Source organism: Morus notabilis, unplaced genomic scaffold, assembly GCF_000414095.1.
Source record: "Morus notabilis unplaced genomic scaffold, ASM41409v2 Scaffold65, whole genome shotgun sequence".
Classification (NCBI taxonomy): Eukaryota; Viridiplantae; Streptophyta; class Magnoliopsida; order Rosales; family Moraceae; genus Morus; species Morus notabilis.
The window spans coordinates 141396-165643 of NW_010356865.1; the positions used below are offsets into that span (position 1 = coordinate 141396).

The window sequence follows — 24248 nt, forward strand, 5'->3', positions numbered from 1 at the left end:
CTATACTTCATAAATAGTATTGAGCCTCATATACATCTTTAAGATTATTAAAACGGTATAAATTAAATTGGGTATAATTTTTAATCACTTATTTAAAGAAATTCGAGCCTCATTTATACATAAAAATGGTATCGGTGAATAACTATACTTCATAAATAGTATTGAGCCTCATATACATCTTCAAGATTATAAAAACGGTATAAATTAAATTGGGTATAATTTTTAAAATCTAATTATTAGCCCATACTTTAAAAACAGAAATCGTAGAAAATAGGCTAATATAAAAATTTTAAGAAAGGATATAAGCTAATTTTTAGTTATAGAAATTAATAGGTCATAACTTGTCAAGTTATGATTTATAATCAGATAAGTTATGGACAAACTTGTCAAGTTATGGTTTATAGCCAGACAAGTTATGGATAAAAACTGTGAATTATGGACAATAACTTGTCAAGTTATGGTTCATAACCAGATAAGTTTGGACAAAAATAATAATTTAACCTATTTATTAATTTATGTAAACTATTAACCTATTAATTTTAATTCATCTCAAGTCTTAATCTATTTCTTTCTTTCAGCTCAATGGAGCTATAGACAGACCCACGACACAAACTAATAGACCCACCTATGAGGATTACCAGATTTGTGTCGGGTGGGGCTATGACTGAATAACATTTTCTAAAAATATTATACTTAAAAGACCAATTACCTAAAAGTGGTATTTCTCTTTTTCACCCTACGTAGATATGCTACAAGTAACAGCCCATAATGAGCAACACTTTATAATATGGAGAAATAAAATAAATATCTCTTAAGTGAATGAGTCTAAATTTTTAAGTTTTATTCTTAATTAATATTTTTTTAATCAAATAATAGTTGAAATGATATTATTAAAAAATAAAATATAAAAATTAAGACTCATATACTCTTAAAAATAAGTTCAGTAATTCTATATAATTTTTTTATAGGGATAAAATCACTTTGGTACCTTAAATTATAGCGAAACATGCTCTTGGTACTCTGTTTTTTATAATATTAAAATGGTACATTGACATTTTTAAAAACATCTTCTCAATATCCTGAAACTAATTTTTAAGACATATATAATGTTCAAACTACCCTTCTTATCAATTATATAGAAATCAATATTTTTTTTAAAAATATGAAAATATTTAAAAGAAAAGAACAAAATAAAAAGCTCATAATTTTTTTCCTAGATCTATTAGTTTTTGATTAATTAAATATAAGGATACTAAAGTCATTTTACATCTTAAAAATTAAATTAAAGTATAAAAAAATATTTTTAAAAATGTAGAGGTAATTAAGACTTATATACTCTTAAAAATAAGTTCAGTAATTCTATATAATTTTTTTATAGGGATAAAATCACTTTAGTACCTTAAATTATAGCGAAATATGCTCTTGATATTCTGTTTTTTATAATATTAAAATGGTACATTGACATTTTTAAAAACATCTTCTCGATATCCTGAAACTAATTTTTAAGACATATATAATGTTCAAACTACCCTTCTTATCAATTATATAGAAATCAATATTTTTTTAAAAAATATGAAAATATTTAAAAGAAAAGAACAAAATAAAAAGCTCATAATTTTTTTCCTAGATCTATTAGTTTTTGATTAATTAAATATAAGGATACTAAAGTCATTTTACATCTTAAAAATTAAATTAAAGTATAAAAAAATATTTTTAAAAATGTAGAGGTACCACTTTAATATTATCAAAAACACTACAATACATGGTACCAAAATAATTTTATTCCTTTTTTATCTTCATTTTGATTCTCCCCTCAGCTCAAAATATGTTCTATATGCCGCCAGAGATGGGTCACTTTTTTTCTCCAGCTCTCACTGCCAGAGATACTCAGCTTTCCTTGAAGAAGGTACCATTTCCAAAACTTGTTCTGCCTTAGAATTCCCTAAGGTGATAAGCATATGATTGCAAAACTCAGAAGCACTTTGAGATTTTATTCAAATCACTCCAAGGACCTTTTTTATATTAAATAAATACTTTAAATTGAACCTCCACAGAAGAAACATGCAACCTTTGATGTTCTAAAGATAACTTCACACCACTTTATCCTCATGCCTTATTCTCAATGAGAAGCATTACGTTGCCTTTTTAACTCAACAATTCTGAAACCGTTCCACATCAGATCTCTCCAGCTCAGTAATCAACAGAACCAAAAAAAATAAAAAATAATGATGATTAAAAAAAAAAGAAGTACAAGAAGAAGAAAGAAAATATGCCTTACCCTTGAAACGAAAAAGAAAAGATACCTTACTGTTAAAGCAAGAAAGAGAAGATACATTCCTCCTAAATTTTATTCAGACAAATTGCCGTGAACAAATGACGTATCAGAACACAGAGTTCTGGTGTGCATATATTTACCAATAAAAATTCAATTATAACATGGAATCTGCTGTTTAAAGGGGAAAATTTTTTCAAAATGAAAGAACATAAAGGCATATATAACTCAAAACAGAAAATCAAGTTTCACGACCGATTCGCAGTTTCACATAGTATACAACAACAATGCTACAAAGGTTTCTTTCCCTAATGTGGGCTATGTGGTTTCTCTTTGTATTGATGGTGGAGAAGGTGCCATCATAGTTAGATCGTTACCTTTTTCACAGGACTCTTCTTTCACTGTAGGGAGTGATCTCTCTGGACTATAATATGCCTTTGAAACTGCGCTGGGACTTGAAGCAGCAGCGAAATTGACCCGGGTGGAGCTAGAGTTGTTTTTCAGCGGCGAACTCACGCCAGATCCGGACTGAGCCACAACATCTTCGCGGGGCAGAGGTGAAAGTGGTTGCTGGTCACTATTGTTTATCTGTTTTATGCAAAGCTTATCTTCTACAACGTCATAAGCATTCCCGGTCCGCATTTCCTGAGCGAGAGAACACCAACAACAGCAAAGCCATAATGTGCAGTCGCCCAATGCTGGTTGACCAAAACAGAAGGTATAAGGGGGCAAATTGAATCTCTTCCTCATTTGGATCCTCCAAAAGCCACCATAAAGCAAACCAAATGCACATAGAACTACCCCAGTAAAGCCAAGGGCCTCCCTAACAGTCTCACTGTCAATGTTGACAGCAGCTAGGATGAAAATCCAGAAAGGAGCCACGCAAAACAGAAGGAATGTTGCAATGTGAACATACATGTTTCCAAATCCAAGCCTCTCCATGTTCCACCCAAAGACACAAAAAGTACAAAAGAGGGAGAGATATGCTAAAGAAATATCCTCCCAAAAATCTAGTATCCCTCCTCTCCATTGGGGTCTTTCCTCAATGATCGGCTGTTCACGCCTTGATGCAAACGAATATCTTCTCTCAAATGACTTCAACCTCAACTTTTCTGGACGATCAGGAACCTGCGCTTCCTCATCTGTTACAGGATCATAATCCTTGCCAAGGGGGCTAACAATTAAGTATAAACCAGAAATTGCAGGCGCACCAATAGCAAGAGAAACGCATATTCCAACTCCTAAGGCCGGCCGTTCAGATCTCCTATAACCCAAATTCAGACCGCAAAGCGCATATTGAGCAAAACAGTTCAAATTAAGTAGAAGAACCACAACCATCATGTGAGCCCATTCATGAGGCTTATAAGTACCATTCTTGCAGTAAATCTTCCTAAGTCTAGAAATGTCTTTCGGTTCCCATCTACATAGAAGCACAAGGTGGTAAATTCTCTTTGGATGTTGGTACAAACACATAAGAGTAAATAGCGCATTCAGAATTTGGTTGTTGACTTCAAACCATGTGTCTCTCTGAGACTTCTTCGGTATTGCCTTGTTTAACATCCCCGTCATGACAAGGAACAGAAGTGCGCCCGAAACAGCGACGCAAACGATCCACAAGAACAAAGCCATGTTCATCGGGTCTCTAATCCATTCTTTCCACATTTTCATAAGTGAAACCCAATCAATTTTCCGAGCAAATACTCCGCTAATACGTTCTCGAAGGCTATGACCACCGGAATAAGCAACTGTTTGCGAAACCTCATCTTTTTGCTCAGCTATCCGCTTGAATTTAGCGGATGCAGAGCCGAATTTAAGGAACCTTATCCTATCAGGAATAGCAGTGAAGGCATTGTTGAAATTCCTTTGAGGTTTTTCATCTCTTAGCAATGTCCTTTGAGACGTCGAAATGTCAAGAGGGACTTCAACCTTCTCTTTATTACCGTCACATTGCTCAATTTCCTCTTTGCGAGCTCCATTATCAGCCAATGCCATTGTTGTATTAAGCTCAAAGTTTTTCTCAATCCAATATCAAAATTGTGACATGAAGAACTCGATGCAGAAACGTTTTCTTCAATATTTCCGCTGAGGAGGAAAATCCATTTAGTACATATTCATTATATGAACGTATCTATACAATAGTCATTATATGAACGTATCTATACGAATAAACGGGAAAAAAAAAAGAAGAGAAAAAAGTGCTCTCACAATAGAAAGCATCAAGAAATCTACAAACGAATAGAAAGTTGAAACTAAAAGACTAGGTTAGAAACTACTCAAAACAAGAAAATCACAAACCCCAAACTGCAATTTGGTACACAGAAGCATACAAAGTGAATAAGTTAAGCAACGACAAATATCTTCAGCACATAAAATAAAATTATTAAAAAAAAAATTCAAACTCCATATCCACTTCAATCTGGTTAGAAAGAACATAACTTTCTGTATCGGAAAGGAATTCATGGATCAAATTACATGGTACACAGAAAAAAGGAGGAAAGATCGTATCAAAGCAAAGTATTGAGCAAGAAGAATCAATAATAGCTACATGGATACTCGGGGAAAAAAAGGTCAAAGATTGATACTTCACCGGAAAAATGGCAGGAAAAAAAAACCGCAGGAAGCTGAAAAAACCTTGATTTGTTGCGGTTTCTGAATTCTCAGTTTTTTTCTTTTTTTTCCTCGGTAAAAGGAGAAGCTTGTATTATTGTATTATATGCTTGCATTAGCGACCCAATATTAGTGGTGTGGTGGCGTGCGCTTACTTTCCTAACTGGATAGCTGATTCCTTTTTTTACCCTCTGGAACTAGCTTGAAAACGCCGTCGCTTAGGCTGTCTAAAGCTAAACAAGAACGAAAACTCTGGTCGTTTACTTTTACCTTTTTTCCTGTTGGCATCAAAACACAGCTACTTGCAAGTTTCCTTAGTCTAAAACACGTTATTTTTTAACACAAAAACACGTTATTTTGTGTATCTAGTTAATCTAAACTATAAAATAGTCATTCTAAATATATATATATATATATAATAAAATAGTCATCATTCAAAAATAAATTATAAAATTGTGTATAAAAAAATTCTTAATTGATCTTTGGTTAGCTCTAAATATGGTTGTTCAAAAACCTGCAGGCTAAACCCACCCCACTCCAATCTAATTCGAAAAATATAATTTTTAGTATTAAATTTTTTTTTTCAGCCCATTCAATGTTTGGCCCGAAATTTTGGGACGGAGTGTGAGTTGGGCCTATAATGACCCGCACACCCCAACCCAACTCGTGCTCTAACTTGTCTCATCTAATATCTAACTTTAGGCAAGCAACTCATTTCTACTCTAGAGTTTCTTAATGTTTGAATTAAGTCTCTATGTTTGCTTTATGTTAAGACTAATTTATGAGTGTAGACTAATTTATGTTTGCTTTATGTTGGATGTTGGATGGACTACTTTGCTTCATATTTGATGTTAGATTGAACTTTGAATTTCTATCAATTATTATTTTTATTTGATGATGAACTTTGAATGTTGGATTGAACTTTGAGTTTTTGATTCTTTGAATGTTGAAACCGACCACCCAACCCATCCCAACCCAACCCAAACATCATTGGATTGTGAAATTTTTCTAACATCGTTGGGGTCAAATATGTACAACCCGTACCTTTTGAGGCGAAGAAAGAAAAAATCATATCCCGTATCAATCCAACCCACGAACAGCCCTAGCTCTAAACGGTCAAATTTTCAGACTTTTAACATATTCACTCTCAATCATCTATTATGCTTCAACATATTTCTCTCTTTTATTTTTTACTTTTACTTCCCCATTATTCTCCTTTGCCTTTTGCAAGGATTAACTTTTAGCTTTCTATTATTATCGAGTGTCTCCCCAAGACCCAAGGGATCAACTATCAACTATCAACTATCAACTACCTTTTCCTAAAGAGTAAACAGTTGTTCAACTTATTAAGCCAACTTTGTTGTCTTTTTATTAAAAAAAAAAAAAAAGAAAAACATTGTTGTCATTGAAGAGTTGAAAAGAAGTTTTTGGCGAATTGCCGAGTTTAAAAGTTGGAAAGTTAATTAACACAACACCATTTGATTGTATCCACTTCCAATAACGAGGTAGGTAGGTGTATCAACACCATTTAATACTCCGATTAACTTCAACGTTCTGATGTCTTTATAGGTAATTAGTTAAGGGTTAACAAATAATAAAGATTAAAGGGGCCTTGCAATAAGCAGAACAATCACCTACAATATGATCAGATACTTTCAACTATATATATATATATATATATATATATATAGAAACCGCCTTTTTATTGGGTAAATTTTTTTAAAAAAAACCACATCATGTGCAGGCGAAGCCAAATAAGCAGAAAAAAAGAGGAGAATTACACACTCATAGTCAGTAAATTCATGCATAACCACTCTGATTGGATCCCAACTCAAGTACCATTCAAGATCAATACCTTGTAAATGAGAATAACCAACACAAATGCATAATACAATGCAAATCAACAAGAACAAAACAAAAGAACACACAATTTCATGTCAATATTTATGTAAGATCGTCCTCCTCAAGTTCCTTGGCTTTCAGTTTCTCCTTCACCCTCAACAGTAGGGTTGTCTTCCACGAATCCTGTACAGCAGGAAATTCGGTGAACATTAGAAAATTGAAGGTTTTGCATAAGAAAAATAAAAAACGGGTTAATATCAGGAACTGACAGTTAAATGAAAATCATATGGTTATCTCAAATTTAGAAGCTAGAAATGTAAGAGTACTAGTTAAATCCTTCCAATGTAAACGTGTCATGCTTGGCCAATGATTCGAGATTTTTGCCTTCTTTATCAAGATTTTTTTTTCTTTCGAATAACAATATAAGCGATTATAAGATGCTTAACAAGCAAGTATTACTTCGCAATTCAAAAGCATGAGAGGAATATACCAGTGGGGTCATGCTATCAAATTCCTTGACCACATCAGTAAACTTCGCAACATCTTCCTCATCAATTGAAGCAGCAATATCCTGCACGAAGAAAAGAAAAGGAAGTTTGAAAATAAATGTCAATAAGAGGCAGCAATGCCTTATTCTCATAAGCGTCATCTGTAATACTTTATAACACATGATTAGGGGGAAAAAGGACATAAAAGAACAGCTATAAAAATAATTAGTAGTCTTCCAAACCAATATGACCCACCGCTAATAATTTGTACTCCCTTGTTCCTGAAAAAGTTGGATCTAAATCCTGCAAAACAAATGCAATATTTGCACTTCAGACAACGAACAAGATAATATATATATATATATATACACATACGTATTGAAATTAACAAGAACATATATTTTGATACTGAAAGAAGGCGCACTAAGAAGTCAGACCTGATATCGCTCTAAAGCATTGGTAATTGCAACGACATCTCCTTTGCAGAGTTGGCAAATTCCAGCATTTAGAAGATGTCCTTTAACTCCATATTTCAGCAAGTTATTGTTAAGTGACTGACGGGCTATCAATTCATAAATCTCAATTGCTTTCTGATAGCTGATGAAATTTCACGATCAATATCATAACAAGTCAGCAATACTATATACGTGCATCAACAAGAAGATGTCAAGAAGCAATCATGTCCCTAAATAAACACAAAGCCTGTCTTGCTTAATTTTTTTAAGGACTCCTTTGCGTTCCTATTCTATTTTGTTTACGTTAAAGTTGTTACACATTGAATTGTGGCTTTATCAAAACGTTCGATCACCATACTAAAACTCAAGACTACAGTATTGAAGAAATGTACAACTCACAGATGCACATTGTGTATTATAATAATGATCTCAAGAATATGCATTAAACATAAGTGAGCAACAAATCAAAGTCATCAAGCAATTGAAAGATCGAGCTCGCAGTTTCTAAGGATCACATGGAAAGAACAGATGAGGGGGGTTTACAGCTTATAGAGCAGAAAGACTTCTCTATGAAATTCCATGCACATGAAAGAGGAGTGCATATACAATAAGACTAAACTCAAAAGCAACATCTGATGTTACAAAATTACATTGAAAAGGTATTTGCAAAACAAGAAAGACTTACTGTTCCAGTTGAGCAGCAAACTGTGCAACCTTTTGCTTGCACTGGTTGGCAGAAGTAGTTACTTCTTCATTTTGGAAGAAGTCAGCTGCTTTTTCAAAAAACTCAATAGCCTTCTCAATGTTCTGTTTAGACTCGTATAATTCAGCAATTTCCTACACAAGAAAAGAGCAATTCCTTGTTATGGAATGTCTTAAAGGTTCGTAACCTAATATATTACAAATGCATTCATGTAAGGAAGACCGCCAAGTGCCTATCAACAGTGTTCGAAGAAAGTTTAACCTTAACCCAAAGGAGGATGAATAGCAAGGGAAATGCATAATAAGAAGTGCAAATGAACACCACAAGATCGCGTACTCTATTCAATTTGTATCTAAGCAGATTTTTTATTGTAAATAATCAAAGTCTCATTTAAAATGTTGCTGTATAACATATAAAGCAATACCTTAAAGTATCTTGCAGCCATGTTGAGCCTTCCAATATCACAAAACAAATGCACTGCCTTCTCTAAGCAAGATATGGCCTCTGTACAAAAACAAACATTTTAACCATTACAATTCTAGTCTGCCATTGAGAAGTTTCGACTTTCTGGTCCAACACTTCAAACAACAACAATAACAACAACTTGACCAGGACGACAAGCCAAACAAAAGCCAAGAGGATCTCTAAGCAATGGTGAAAATATCTACACCAGCTTCCACATTACGTACCGTTTATAGATGTTTTCTTATAGCAGTGAGCAGCATCAACATAAGCTTGGGCAGCTTCATGTTTGCTTTCCAACTAAAAGGAAAAACAATGAAAGGAAAACTATTACCATATAGCCCATTCTGACAAAGCAGCTTGTTATAAATTACTAGAAAGAGAACTTCCAAGCCTTTACCCCAAGTACCAAAAACACCAACCTTCAAATGACAGTTTGCCAACTTAATATATGTTGCTCCAGCTCTATCCCCTGAAACACCGCGTGTGTAGAAATTAGAAATCAATAGAATTGGCGTGAAATATTTGAAAAATTTTGTTATAAAACTTAAGGTAATTTCATAATTCACATGACCAGAACAGAATTGAAGGTATTCGCAACATTTTTCTCAGCGAGGCCTATGTTAATTCTTAAGCCACCTTCATGAATTATTCCGTCATAATTGTCAATCACCTAAAACTTCAAATCCATATGGCAAAAGACCACTTCCGAGATCCATTCCACCGCCATTGACATCTAAAGGGCAATTCATCAGATGAGCAATCATCCAATTCGAAGATCGCCCAAATCCACTGCGAATCCACCACTCAAAACATCTACTTGGAATGGAAATTTACGCATTTTTTAAGCATAACGGATCCAAACAAACCCTAAACACCAAATCCCCAATCATAGGAGAGACAAAATCTGATGAAATGGTATCTTTAGCGCGTAATCCCATTTTTCACCAAACATATTAACAACGAGAAATTAAGTCAATGCAATACCAAAAGCATCAAATTCCCTATAATCGCCAAGAGAAAACTTTTGCCAAGCACGAATTTCATTTTTTTTCCCCGTAATTCTGTATCAGAACAATCTTCTATCGGAAAAATTTCGAACAGATTAAAAATGAAAATGAAAACAAAATATCATATTAAAGTGAATAGCAATCGAAAGGAACAATCAAGAAGAAGGGAATTTACAGGATTTGGCGAGTTTGAAACAATTTCCGGCTTTATCGAAGAGATCGGCGGCGTCCTCGTATTTGGAGCTAAATAAACCCCAGCCGCTGAGCTTCTTCTCTGCCTTCTTCTCGAATTCCTCGGCCCTCGCTGTCTGATCCCCCATTTCTTCAATTCCTGTGATTTCTTTTCTCGATTTTTTGTTTGCTCTGTTTTGTTTTTTTTTTTTTGTGCGTTTCGTTTCTCTGTGCTCGGAGCTGCAAAAATGGAGGCTTTTGAGCAGAAGTGGAAGATGGAAAAGGCAGCCGAAAGGCTAAAATTGATAATGTCAAGGTTCCGTTTCAAAGGCGACAAGAAAAATCAGATTTATTTTTTCTCTCTTTTTCTTTTTGCTGAAAAATGTCGATTTTATCTGGAGTAAAAAACGCGTCCCTGAATTCTTAACTATGTGATAATTTGGTCCCCTTCAATACGAGAGAATTACATGTCCTATCCTTTAACGTTTTGTATAGCGTATTGATTGTATTATATTTTACCGTATTATACTGTATTTTATTATAATTGTAAAAAAAAATTAAGGTTAAAATATAATTTTAAAAAAATTAAGAGTTAATAAAGAATTTTTAAAAATTTGAGAGGTCAGAGTGTAATTTTCAAAAAATATAGACTCAATATCGCTTTGATATTGAAATTTAACCTTGACGTCAGTCTCGAAATCCGATTTCGACTCTTGATATTTGTAAAATATTTTATATGTTTTATAAAATTAAATTGCATAATACAATCTAATACATAAATTTTTATCCGTATTAGATATCACACTATGTATTATATTAAATTTGAATTTCGTATTAAATTATACAATGTATAAAATGTTGTTAAACATTATATTATTCTTAAACAATACAATACGAAGTGCTTATACGGTGTACTAAATATACCTTAGTCACCAGACTAATTAAAAGTATTCATTTTAAAAAACTCTATTCCTTTAACTTTAGCCAAACATTTTACCTTATACGGATTGTTCTTTTGCAACAAAACTCAGAAAAAGTTTGAACTCGAGTTACAACTTTATTCAAGTTCATATTCTTTTGTAAAATTCGAGTTTGAATTCGAGTTTGAACTCGAATTTGAGGCTAAACTCGAGTTTAAGTTTCCCTTTCAACTCGAGTTCATAAACTCAAACTCAAGTTAATGAACATTATTTTTTTTATTCTTAAAAATGCTATAACTTTTTCGTTTTAATTCTAATTAAGATTATTTTTTTCTATGCATTCACAACGAAAAAATGAATAAAATCCCACCCAGATACCCTATTAAAATTTTTCATCACTATTGAGTTTTTATTAAAATACTATATAAATACAAATTTAAGTTTTGATCCACCCAAACACAAACTTAAAAAGATTCTCAATTCAAATCATAACTCAAATGTACCCATCCAAACACAAACTCAAATTACAACTTCAACTCAAATTATAACTTCAACTTAAATTACCCTAACTCAAATTACAACTTGGGCTTGTTCTTTTGCCGTTTTTGAGTTAGGTGATTTGAGTGTAAATCTTGAATTGAATTTGAGTTATAACTTGAGTTGAAATTGTAACTTGAGTTTGTGTTTGGTTGTGTACATTTGAGTTATGGTTTGAGATAAGAATTTTTTTTAGGCCCCGTTCATTTCACTGATTCTAGTTTAGAATTCGAGTTTTGCTACAGTAAAAAACTCTTAGAAACATTCACATCTAACTTTTTTACTACGGTAAAAAGCTCTAACATAAAGTCACATTTCAACTCAAATTAAAAACTCGAATCAGCGAACTAAACGGACCCTAAGTTTGTGTTTGAGTGAGTCAAAACTTGAATTTGTATTTAGATAGTATTTTAATAAAAACTCAATGCTGGTGGAAAATTTTAATAGGGTATATGGGTGGGGTTTTATTCGTCTTTTCGTTGTCAACGCATAGAAAAAAAATCATCTCAATCAGAATTAAAACGAAAAAATTATAGCATTTTTAAGAATATAAAAAATACTGTTCATTAATTTGAGTTCGAATTTCTGAACTCGAGTTGAAGGAGAAACTTGAACTTGAGTTTTAGGCCCCGTTTATTTCACCGATTTGAGTTTAGAATTTGCGTTTTACTACAGTAAAAAACTCTCAGAAACAGTCACATCTAATTTTTTTGCTACAGTAAAAAGCTCTCACATAAAGTCACATCTCAACTCGAATTAAAAACTCGAATCAGCGAACTAAACGGGCCCAATCAAAAACTCAAATTTAAACTCGAACTCAAACTTAAAAGAACATGAACTTGAATAAAATTGTAACTCGAGTTATTTTTTTAAGTTTTTGACTCAAAAAGGGGTCGGAGAACGGCCCTAAAATACCCACGTCCCAAACCCTAATTTGTTAGCTCTTTGTCTCTTCTCTCGTTCTCTCTCTCAGATCAGATCAGATGAGATCTCTCTCTCTCTCTCTCGATCAGGCGGCTTGGTTGGTTGCAGCGAATCTCCAGTTTTATTGAAATGGAATTATTCGATTCTTCTTCTTTGACCTTGTTTTTATGTGTGTAAAATATTTTCTTTTGAATTTCAGAATGAGAGAGGTGTCTCGGGGGAACTGACCTCAGTAGTACAATCGACATCTCGTACAAGTATTTCTCGAGTTCTATTCCTTTTTCTAGATTGTCTGTTGGTGGTGGATTTTTTGTGGTTCTTTTGTATTTGCAGTAGGGCTTCTAAAGTTATCATTTTATTAATAAAATTTGGTTTCTTTATTTTGGGTCGTGTTTAAGTCACCTGGAAATTGGAACAAGATTTAATAGGCAGAAGGATATTGTTGGGGAAAGAAAAAAAAGTTAAACAAACAAGACAAGTGTTAAGAGAAATCATTTGGTTTAATCCACGAGGCCTACTACCTAGCGACAGTGCACATTTCTTCAAGTTGATCATTATAAAAAAAAAAAAATGGACATTACGCAAACTTGACAAAATATTATGACAATTCTCAGCTCAGAAACATTATCAAACTTAAAACATTCATTAATGTAAGAAATCTTTGTTTTCTATCCTACCACTGAATCCTTGGAACCATGAAGTTGCTGGTAGCTTTGTGTTAGTAGCAGAATGTTTTAAGCTCCGCTCTAGTGGTGGAAAATAAGCTGGGGAGAGCATTTTTGTTGTCTCATCTGTTTACTTTTGTTTGGTATTCTTATAAAGTTCTCTTAAGTTCTCATTTTACCGATTTAAGTTTAAAATTTGAGTTTTATTATAGGAAAAAGTTATAAAAAATATTTATATTTAATTTTTGTTGTTACAGTAAAAAGCTCTCACATAAAATCGCATCTTAATTCGAATTAAAAACTTGAATTAATGAACTAGATGGATTCTTAATCTTTTCAGTCAAATTAGGTTCTTAAATGTGGAGATTTGTGTCTCTCTAATAATATATTACTAAAAAATAATATACTTTTAGTCTCAAATTAGTGATGACATGTGATTCCTAAAGGCTATTCATTGAGATAATTTTTCCAATCTGTACACTTTTATAAATGAAAATAACCGTCGCCCAATGAATAATTTGGTTTCTTGTGACTAATAACCTCGTGGCTAAAAGTTTGTCACAGCAAAAATACAATAGAAGTTGTGACTAAATGCAGATTAATCACGCAAAAATGTTGTGACTAAAGGAGTTGTAAAAAAACTGCTGTGACAGAGTTCACTTTTTGATACTGAGTGCCTTTTTTTTTTTTTTTGGGTGCTAAAAGTGGTGAATTAATTGATACTGAGTGCTTCGTTATTAAACGACAATGCATCACAAAGCTCATGTACTTCGTCCTTGAAAAACCGTATAGATTTGAATACTCCCTCTGAGTTAAATTTACAAAGGGCAGCAATTTGGCCATACATAATTGGCAGAAAGTTGTTCGTATCATTCAAAACTATTATACAACATCTTTTTCTAAGCACTGCCGTTCAGAGGATGCTGTGTCGTATACTTTCCATTTAAATAGGATGTAGTTTTGTTTGTTCGTACTTGTCGAAAGTGACAGCAAAGACACAGAGCTTGCCAATCGTTTGCACATTCGACACATTTATTTTGTCGTTTTAAGGATGTTATCATTTTTGTTTTGAGCCTGGCTATGGAAGTTATTTTAAGAGGCATTCATAATTTAAAGAAACAAACGAAACATAAATCATGGATCAACTAAACCCTTTGGGGAACTTGTTTTAGAATAAGAAAGAGGAATCTCATGTAATGAGAAACTTTGACACAGGGATGTAAGCACCACTTGAAGTAGACGATGGGCCGTTTGGGGGACCTGCCTAGTGCAACGTTGTCGTTTCCCTCTATCCTCATGTTTACGGTCGTTTCTTTTTATTGTAATATTTTTAGCTGCACTTTGTCGTTTCTTCTGGAGAGAACTACTTTCCTTTTATGAGTGGTTGTTTGGTGAGGGTAGGCAGATGAGAGTATTGTAATATTTTTTTTTTTCTTTTCCTTGATTGAGCTTTGCTCTTGAATGAGAAATTTCTCTCTGATATTTGGTTCCATGATGAAACCAATCTCTGTTTATCCTTTATTTTGAGACTTCCTACATCAAACTTCATCCCAAAGGGGCCTAGAAAGTTATAATCAAGAGAATAACTGAGAAAGCAATGTTGTGAGCCTTGAAGATCAGACTTCTACCAATCCAAGATAAATCTCAGCAAGAAAAATTATCAAAAATTATTTGATAATTATCAAGCGGAAAAGAAAAATTATTTGGCTGCAGCAAAACCTTGGAGAGGAATTAAAATTTAACAAAGAATTTGTAACTAATACTGCAGTCCCGTTCATTTCACCGATTTGAGTTTAAATTTGAGTTTTGTTACAATAAAAAACTCTAAGAAACAGTCATATCTAACTTTTTTACTATAGTAAAAAACTCTCACATAAAATCATATCTCAACTTCAATTAAAAACTTGAATCAGTGAATTAAACGGAGCCATATGTTAGGAAAGTTGGTGTTCTGAGATGATGATGATGATGCTACATAAATAGCATGCGAAGAAGGCCCAATCCGGTGATTAATACGTTTTACCATATCTTTACAGCTCAAGGATGACTTGCTAATAGTAAATACTAACTTTCGATTTAGACACTCAAGGTTGGTTACCTATTATATTGCATAACATTGAATAACTGAAATCCTCATGGAGGATGATAATGCTAACCTGCGTAATTATATCCAGAAGGCAGAATGTATGAGTACGCAAGAGAAGTTATGATGTTAAGAGTGATGTTATTATCAAAAATCAATACAAAAAACATTAAATTACATAATAATAATATGTTAAATAATAGTAATGATAGTGATAATAATAGCCAAAGGTAACAAAATATTTACTATCATCACTATCACGCTCTTTTGTTAAATAATATTTGGTTTTGAATATTTAACATATTTGGCTTTAACATATTTAACAAAGCCAAACATACTTAACATATTATCACTATCATGCTCTTTTGAATATGATAGTAAATATGTTATCATCGCTCATTAAAAATAATATTCAAAGCTAACAAAATAATATAAAACTACAACCAAATCAAAAGAGTAAGAAAGCTATAGCTTGGAAAAAAAAATAGAGAGAGAGAAATAGTGCAGTCCAAAAATAAAAAAACTTAGAGAGAGTGAGAGAGAGAGAGAGAGAGAGGAGATTTTTGTTTTGAGAGAGAAGAAATACTATGCAAATTCAAGAAGTTAAAACATAATTTTATAAATAAGAAGAGAAAGAGTGGTAGAATATATATATATATATATATTTATATTTATATATATATATATATATATTATGTTTGCAGTCCAAATAAAAAAACTTAGAGAGAGTGAGAGAGAGAGAGAGAGAGAGGAGATTTTTGTTTTGAGAGAGAAGAAATACTATGCAAATTCAAGAAGTTAAAACATAATTTTATAAATAAGAAGAGAAAGAGTGGTAGAATATATATATATATATATATTTATATTTATATATATATATATATATATTATGTTTTGTCTATTTTTTTAGGAAAAGAGAAGGTTGCCGTTTGAGATAATTATCTATCTATTATTTGGGTATGACACAAAATACAATTAATGTGTGACGATTCTGATTCTTTTTTGGGCGTGTTTACTAAACAGAAATTCAAAGAATATAAGATAAGTTCTAAGAGAAAGGGAATTTAATTCCTTGAAACAAGATTCTAAAATTCTATGAAAGTGTTTACTAACCTATTTGAAATTAAGTTAGAGAAGGAATTGAATTCCTATTCCTTTGTTTAATAAAAATATACGTAATTGAATTATCCTTATTAATCAAAATGGTAGAATTCATCGTAATACAACTTGAAATAGATAATGACAAAAACCTCCTTTGTATTTAATCAAAATGGTAGAATTTATTTGGTGTTTTCTAAAATGCTATATATTTATTTCGTTTTTTTTTTTTTTTTCTAATCAGATCAAGTTTATCTCTGTAATTTTTTTAAACACAATTTATTTGCAAAACCAAAAAAAAAAAAAAGAGAACAAAATAATCCCTCCTTCTTAGAGCCCATTTTGAGGGGGGCCTCAACCCGGGAATGGGAGAGTTCCCAAAAGTCAAAAATCTGACTCTTCGATTCAGTAGGGGATCATGATGGGGTATTTTATCAAATAATCTCTCTCAAGTATAACTACTTGCTCCTTGTTGGCCGGAAGGTTAGAGCAAGCTAGGCCATATAAGATTGGAAGCTAGACTTGTAGTTACCCCAATTTTACCAATATATCCATGAATCCACTTTTCTTGGTCATCTCTAATGACTCCTCCAAACCCAGCTGGACCCGGATTTTCTTTGGCACTGCCATCCGTCTTGAGCTTCTAGTATCCTGCAAGAGGGAAATGCCACAACATTAGTCTAGCTTCTTTTTGGCTGGCTGGACATAGCTTTATGCTCTTGAATCTTCCTATCACTTCCTTTTGAATAAGCTAATAACATCTATTAAAATAATCCGATCCGAGAATATAAAGAGTATGTTGTATGGTAAGAAAGTGCTTGTTAAAGGAATGCTTACCGAAGCTACATGTTAACTACTTGAATAAGAATACCGGTGGGAAAAATGGAAAAAAAATGGAATGCTTGCTTTTGAGAAGCAGCAAGCTTTTACGTAATGGAAAAAATGGAGAAAAGAAAACAAAAGCATGCAGAAAAAAACGAGGACCGAAAAAAACAAAAGCAAGCAATTTATAGTAAAAAAATTTAAAAAGAATCACATGTAAATAAACATGTAGCAAGCTCAAAGTACTAAGCTTAATGTATCGAGCTCAAGCTACTAAACTTAAGGTATCGAGGTCGAGCTATTAAGCTCAAAGTATCGAACTCATGGTATTGAACTTAAGATATTGGGATTGAACTTAAGGTATTGAGCTTAAGGTACGAGCTCTAAGTATTGAGCTTAAGGTCGAACTTGAGGTACCAAGCTCAACTTGGACTTGAGTCTCGAGGTGGCCTCCGTAGGATACTATATATTATGGACTTGAGAAGAGTCTTGATATAACACTAATGTACCATTATTGTTACAAACTAATATTCATGTACTTACGTATATATGTAAGTGCTACTTATGAGCTAGACAACAAAATGAGGGCAGGAAAAAAAAAAAAAAAAAAAAGAACGAGAGGAATAAGATACAGCTTGAGAACCAGAATGAGGCTGGAGTGGTTGCCCCACACTGCTAGAGCACCATGACAAGTCCTTAGAGGAACAAAACTTGGGCGGAGCATCGTTTGCCGGTGCAGTGTTCAATATCTCAACCACCATGGTTGGCACCGGGATTATGACGGTGCCGGCAACCATGAAGATTATAAGCATAGTTCCCGGGCTTCTTGTACATTGTTGTTGGTTCCTTCTGTGGTGGAAACTGGAGGATTCAAGCACACAATTTAACGGTTCGCACAGAAATAACAATCAAATAAAAAAAAGAAAGAAAAGAGAAGAATAATGACACAGAATTTATCCAGGTTCAGACTCTCAATATGAGATCCTACATCCTGCAATTATAGTGCTTTTGTCTACTATGTTCAATCACAAATGATTACAAGAATCATACCAGAGTACTCTCAAAAATTTCAAAACCCACAAAAGTTTCAATGTCTCAGTACTCTCTCACTTTCTCACTCGTTCTCTCTAATACAATTATTTTTTCACAATCCCAATTGAAGCATTACACTTTTCTCTAGGTTTCCTAACCCTTATATACTACCCAAAGCCCTTTGTGAAGTCTCCAGGACGAGCCCTAGTCGAATTGGTCAGTTTCCCAAATCGAAAAATGGAAGAGATCGGCCAAAAACCGCAACTTTCGCACATGCCGGATTCAAACTAGCGCCGCGGCGCTGACCCTTGTGAAAGACAGGCGCCGGGGCCCTGCCAAACCAGCGCTGCGGAGCTGAGCTCTATGGATTTTGGCAGGGAGTGCAGCTGCAATGGCGCTGCGGCGCCACAGATCTGGCACTGCGGCGCCGTTCTCTTGTTCGCCAAGCAAGAAAAAACATTCTTGCGCCCGCCGTTGCTCCGTTTTTCGCCACGATCAAATTAGAGACATTCCTCACACCTTAGTGAAGGTCAAGACAGAGGTTCTGTTCGGTGCAGATTACCTTTGTTGAGAAGCCTAAAAACAGTGTATTGCATTTGTAGCCTTTCCCACAATTGATGTGTGCGAAGTGAAAGGTGACAAGAACCATAGACTTTTTAGCATAAAGACAAAATGATATACAATCTATTTGTGATTATATTAAAGTCCATATTCTTTTTATTACAAGAAAGAAGTTGGTGGAATGTTACATCATTCAGACAAAAGCTTTGATCTAATAAATCTCTAACATTAGACCATGAGTGTGATAATTCGTGGGTTCCTAATACCATGAATCTTGTTATTCCAAATAAATTGTATAGGAGATATAAGATATTCTTTGTTAATTTCTTGGTAAACACTTTACTCATTAAGATATTCTTTGTTAATTTCTTGGTAGACACTTTACTCATTAAGATATTCTTTGTTGTTGGTAAACATTTTACTCATCTGACCTTGCATTGAGTGACTTGTTATGTTACAGTAATGACTTCTAGCAACTTGTTATGTTACAGTAATGACTTCTAGTCCTGTAACGCGACCAAGGACAAATGGATCTATTTATTTGGTTTTATCACTTTGAATGTTAATGTCAATATCAATCTAACGATAAAGAGTTTTCTTTTACAGTGTACAATAGTATTTTTTTTATTCTATAGTAGTAGTTTGTTCAAACAGATTTCAAGGGTTTTGTAGTCACTAAATAAAATTTTATAACTGATGTTTTGCAACAATTTTTTTTTCTTTTTTGGTTTTAACCCTACGACATAGAAAGAAAGAAATAGGAAAGGACCAGATAAAACTGTTTTAAATTTAAAACGGATCAATTGACCTGGTTTATGAATACTTTCACAATCTCTTGAGAGATAGTTCACTGATAAATCAAGAGATAAGTAATTCGACTCATTTACATCTAGAACATAAATGTTTATAATTATATTATGCAAGGAGACATAGCATTTGCTAATTTGAATTGAAGGGTGATCTAAAACCGGTTCCGACATCATATCCTTAGTTAGCCCATTCATCATAGTTAAAAGCTCTAGCTCCGTATCAAAGTCGCGTCGATATTATCCCTATCATCAATAAGAAAACCCTTAGCTTGTTATCCACAAACTTGTTCAGAAAAGTAGTAAATTTCCACGAGCTCTTTTGACAAACAATGTTTTTAGATTAAGGAAATGAGAATGTAATTCTAATAATTTTCTGATAAGATTGTCGGTGAATGAAATGCAGTTCATCCAAGATTTAGATCAAATCTTGGCAAACCATCCGACGTGAGCTCAGTGATTAGGTTCCCCAGTGAATTGCTTCACCATTCACTTCGTGATCGGATTCTTTGGCTACCTCTTGTTCGGAGACTCGATCACGGCCGATATACTAGTGAACTTCGACCAAAATTCCGATTTTGCGATTGGTCAATTGCTCAATGACATTGTTCGATTGAGCTACGCAATTCACCTTTTGCTAGTGTTTTCCATTATAAGCTTCACCTTGAGGGCCAATATAGACGAAATCATTTTCGCAAAGAAGCCTAGTTTGGCCTCTGACACACCAAGATTTGTGTCCCTAACTTTGGTATTGCTCTAATGCTCTTTGTGTTGCATACATAATGGCAATTGTCATACCAAGCATATGGCACTTTTTTCAGTTCATGGGATCTACGACTATAGTTTGCCTCTCATCAGCCAAAAACTTCATTAGATATATGTGTGTGTGTTTTGTTGAATTTGGTGATTCTTTGGGCAGTTATGACCGGCCTGATTGCAATATCAACCAATTTGTACTAGTTCAAATCAAAACTGAGCCGTAGTTGTTGAATTCTTCAATATTCTTTTTGGTTTGCATATTCTATAGCTATGTTTCCGCAGATTTCATGAATTGGGCTGAACCCAGAAAATCTGCTTGATATATAAGTACATTTACCCTTCTAGCATTATATAATCTGTTGGGGTCAAAATCTGTGTCAAACTCCAACACTCAAAAGAACTCTCAAGAATCTTACAAGCATTCTCTCTCAAACTCACTCTCTCACTAGAATTTTCTCCCTCCAAATTCTAATAAGAAATTCTCAAAATGGCGAAAAGGATCCCCTCCTCGTCAGGGTTCCCCTATTTATAGATTTCTTATTCCCGTTCATTTCACCGATTCGAGTTTAGAATTCAAATTTTGTTAAAGTAAAAAACTCTTTAAACAGTCACATTTAATTTTTTTTTTTTTTTTTGCTATAGTAAAAGGCTCTTACATAAAATCACATCTTAATTCGAATTAAAAACTTGAATCAGCGAACTCAACAAGCCATACATATCTCAAAAATCTGTCCACGTCAGCGGTCTTAAAACTTCTGCTCGGTCTTGATCTTCCAAACAACTTGCCCTTCTGTTAACTTTAACTTCTTGCTTCCTTTGTGAAACGACGTCGCCTCTCGTTAATTGAAACGACTTCGTTTTACCTTTATTCACATCTCATCCCCACATAATCTTATGACCCCGTCACATGGTGGAGCTTTCAATTACTCAAAAGTTTGTCTGTCTAGCTTTCTTTCTTTCTTTTTTTTTTTTTTTCCGTTTTTTTCCCCTTGTGATTAAAAGTTTACATGTTTAATAATTATGAATATGGTTTTGCTCTTTTTAGATCCTCAAGACTTTACAAAGTCTTCAAGAAAAATGACGACTTTGAAATTATTCAATCTCAATTTATGAGAATTCTTTCAGTTTCAAATTCAATAGAAGAGAAGAGAGAGAAAATTAGAAAGATAAGAGCTCCAACAAACGATCACTTGGCCAACTCACTCCTTTGATCCTTATGGATTTGTGCGGGACATAAAATCAAGACCATCACTGTACCCTCGCGAGTAGTGATATTAATATATATCTTTCCGTATCCTTCTTATCAATAGTTCTTACAAGCATTTAAATTGCTTGGATTAGTCAAATATGAAACATTATAGACAGGTTAATTAATTAGCCATTACATAGAATACATTTATTTAATAATTGTTAATCAAATAAAGAGATCATAAAAGAAAGAAAGGAGTGGTAGTGATATATATAGAGTTGTATAGACATTACGCTAAGGGTGACAATTTGTGTTTGTGTGTCGTGTTCATGTCAACCCGTTTATTAATCGTGTCAGAAAATATTAATCTAAACACAATCAGTTTATTAAACGTATCAAAAATGTCAATACAACTACGACACATTTATTAATCGTGTCAACCCGTATAATCCGTTTAAATTAATATATTGAATAAATAACTAATATAATAATGACTTATTTAACATGGTCAAGACATGTTTAACATGTTTATTGTTCAATTTATCTTTTCTTTTAAGAAAAATAAATGAACTTTACCTATAAATATTAAAATTCACATTATTTGTATTTAATATGTCATATAAACTTTCATATTATATCACATATAATTAGATTGCAGATGACACATATAGTTAATTGTGTTACTTCATGTGAGGAGGTCAATCCTAACTCAACCTATTTATTAATCGTGTTAATCGTGTCAATCCGATTATGACCCAAACTCATTTATAGTAAATCTAAACTGCTAACTTCGTGTAAATTTCAGGTCGTGTAATTGTGTCGTTACTCTAATTGCTAGGATTACGCGGATATCCGCAGCTGGCTCAAGATCTTGTAGATATATTTTTATACAAATTATTATTATTATTATTTTAAAAGATTGCTTTCCTTTGTATTAAATAAATAAATGAAATGTTCATGTGGGGCCAATGTAGGTTTGATCTAGACATTTTAATAATGTTGATTCATACTAATCTTGTGCTTATCGAAAAGCTACTTTCGCTTATGGATGGAAAATTGTTTTATGTCTCCATCTAAATAGAAAGTCCCCGCCAAACTCTCCATCATCAGTCATCACTAGTAGTCTTTTTTTTATTTTTTTTATTTGCAACTCCTGAACCAGTGGGCCCACTTCATGTTACCTCTCATTATTCATTCTTACATGTGGAGTCTATTTTACGCACGATTAATTGCAATTTAATTGAAACTTAACATACTAGGTTTTTGTTTTTGTTTTTTGTTTTTGTTTTTGTTTTTGGGAATGAACATATTACTCACTGTTTTCATGTTTGTGACTACTAATCCATTTGTTTCTTTGGAATAAGGGGTAAAAAAGTACCATAACCATGAGTCTAATTCATTTTAGAGTCGGATTAGGCATACTTGGTTTTGATTATTATTATTTATCTTTTGAATGGATTACTTTGGTTTTATTCTTTAGGTCTATGTTACGTGCAAGTTTTTGAATTGGGTTAAGCCGTCTCTTCTTCTAATTCTTGTCCCTGGTAGGGGTGTTCATGGGTTGGGTTGGTGCGGGGTATAATTTTTTTTTTCCCGCCCCAAAGGGTGCGGGTTACACATATTTGGCCCCAACGATGTTAGAAAAATTTCACAACCCAACGATGTTCGGGTTGGGTTGGGGCGGTGCGGGGTGGGTTGGGTGGTCGGTTTCAACATTCAAAAAATGAAAGACTTAAAGTTCAATATAATATTCAAACTTCATCATTAAATAGAAATAGCATCCATCTTTATCAGTCCATCTAACATCAAACATGAAGCAAAGTAGTCCATCCAACATCAAATACTTATAAATTAGTCTTAACATAAAACAAATAGCTTAAGCAAAACAAACATAGAGGCTTAAATCTTAATTCAAATCCATCCAAAGCAAGCATTGCAACATCAACCATCTTTATCAATCCACACTCATAGGCTCCTCAATGGTTGTAGTAGGACTTGAAGTTGAGTTATCTACAAGAGAAATGAAAATAGCTTAAGTAATAATTTGGATAGTTTAGAGTTCATATAATAAAATAGATTAAGATAGATACAAATCATTGTCTTACCTAGGTTTTCATAAGTCTCCAAGTCATCCAAATAGTCTCTTACTTGTATACAATCATGTGTAGATTTCAACCAATTTTGAGTACAAACAAGAGCCTCCACCATCTTAGGATTCAAAGAACTCCTAAATGGATCCAGAATGCGACCACTAGTACTGAAAGCTGACTCGGAAGCTACTATGGAGACTTGGACAACTAGTACATCACGGGCAATTTGAGCCAAAACCTTGAACTTCTTGCTATTATCTTTCCACCACTCCAAAATATCAAAATCAGGGGTTAAAGGATTCACATTCTCTTCAGCTAGATACCTCTCAAGGTCATTTTTCTCCCTATTATCTCCTCGTTGCTTCAAGAATTGACTTAGCAACTCATTGACCGGTTGGACAGGTGATTGATTTGGAGTATTTGCAGCCATTTCTTGTTTTTTTTCATTATCTACCCCGTCACCATAAAAGGACATCATTTTAGCCAGTGTTTCATCCACTTTGTTGCACAATTTAGAGGCTGTGGCAACATCATAAATCATGCTAAAACAGTACCAAAGATATGTCTTCTTATATCGAGGATCAAGTACAACAGCAATAAACAACATATAGTTAATATTTTCCCCATTGCCCCAATATTTTTCAAACTTCCTTCTCATCCCAAAAGCCATAGTTGACAACAAGCAATCACCACTTAAACATAACTCACTCAACCGTCTTTGAATGGTACAAATCTCATGAAAAAAAGTGTTG

General features: G+C 33.4%; 2 protein-coding genes across 3 annotated transcripts; both read right to left on the reverse strand.

The window, feature by feature from the left end:
- Positions 1–2288: 2288 nt before the first annotated feature.
- LOC21395507 lies at positions 2289–4973 on the reverse strand. Of its 2 annotated transcripts, none has more exons than XM_024162474.1 (2): positions 4860–4973; positions 2289–4354 (listed from the first exon to the last, which is right to left on the reverse strand). In XM_024162474.1, exon 2 carries the CDS (start codon positions 4262–4264, stop codon positions 2591–2593), a length of 1674 nt encoding a protein of 557 aa, XP_024018242.1. In that variant the 5' UTR covers positions 4265–4354; positions 4860–4973; the 3' UTR covers positions 2289–2590. The 2 variants fall into 2 exon arrangements, with proteins under 2 accessions (XP_024018242.1, XP_024018247.1); XM_024162479.1 differs by having other exon boundaries at positions 4904–4935.
- A 1592-nt stretch (positions 4974–6565) lies between these two features.
- LOC21395508 (alpha-soluble NSF attachment protein 2) lies at positions 6566–10413 on the reverse strand. The gene is made up of 9 exons (XM_024162449.1): positions 10015–10413; positions 9252–9301; positions 9057–9129; positions 8792–8871; positions 8350–8501; positions 7647–7806; positions 7465–7512; positions 7212–7292; positions 6566–6904 (listed from the first exon to the last, which is right to left on the reverse strand). The coding sequence occupies exons 1-9, from the start codon at positions 10157–10159 to the stop codon at positions 6824–6826; spliced, it is 870 nt and encodes a 289-aa protein (XP_024018217.1). The 5' UTR covers positions 10160–10413; the 3' UTR covers positions 6566–6823.
- Positions 10414–24248: the final 13835 nt, after the last annotated feature.

Coding starts and splice junctions, on each gene's coding strand:
- LOC21395507 (XM_024162474.1), bottom strand. CDS start 4,264: ATGGCATTGGCTGATAATGGAGCTCGCAAAGAGGAAATTGAGCAATGT.
- LOC21395508 (XM_024162449.1), bottom strand. CDS start 10,159: ATGGGGGATCAGACAGCGAGGGCCGAGGAATTCGAGAAGAAGGCAGAG. Junction 7,513..7,646: donor ATGCTTTAGAGCGATATCAG/GTCTGACTTCTT, acceptor TTTGTTTTGCAG/GATTTAGATCCAACTTTTTC. Junction 6,905..7,211: donor TTGATAGCATGACCCCACTG/GTATATTCCTCT, acceptor CCTGCTGTACAG/GATTCGTGGAAGACAACCCT.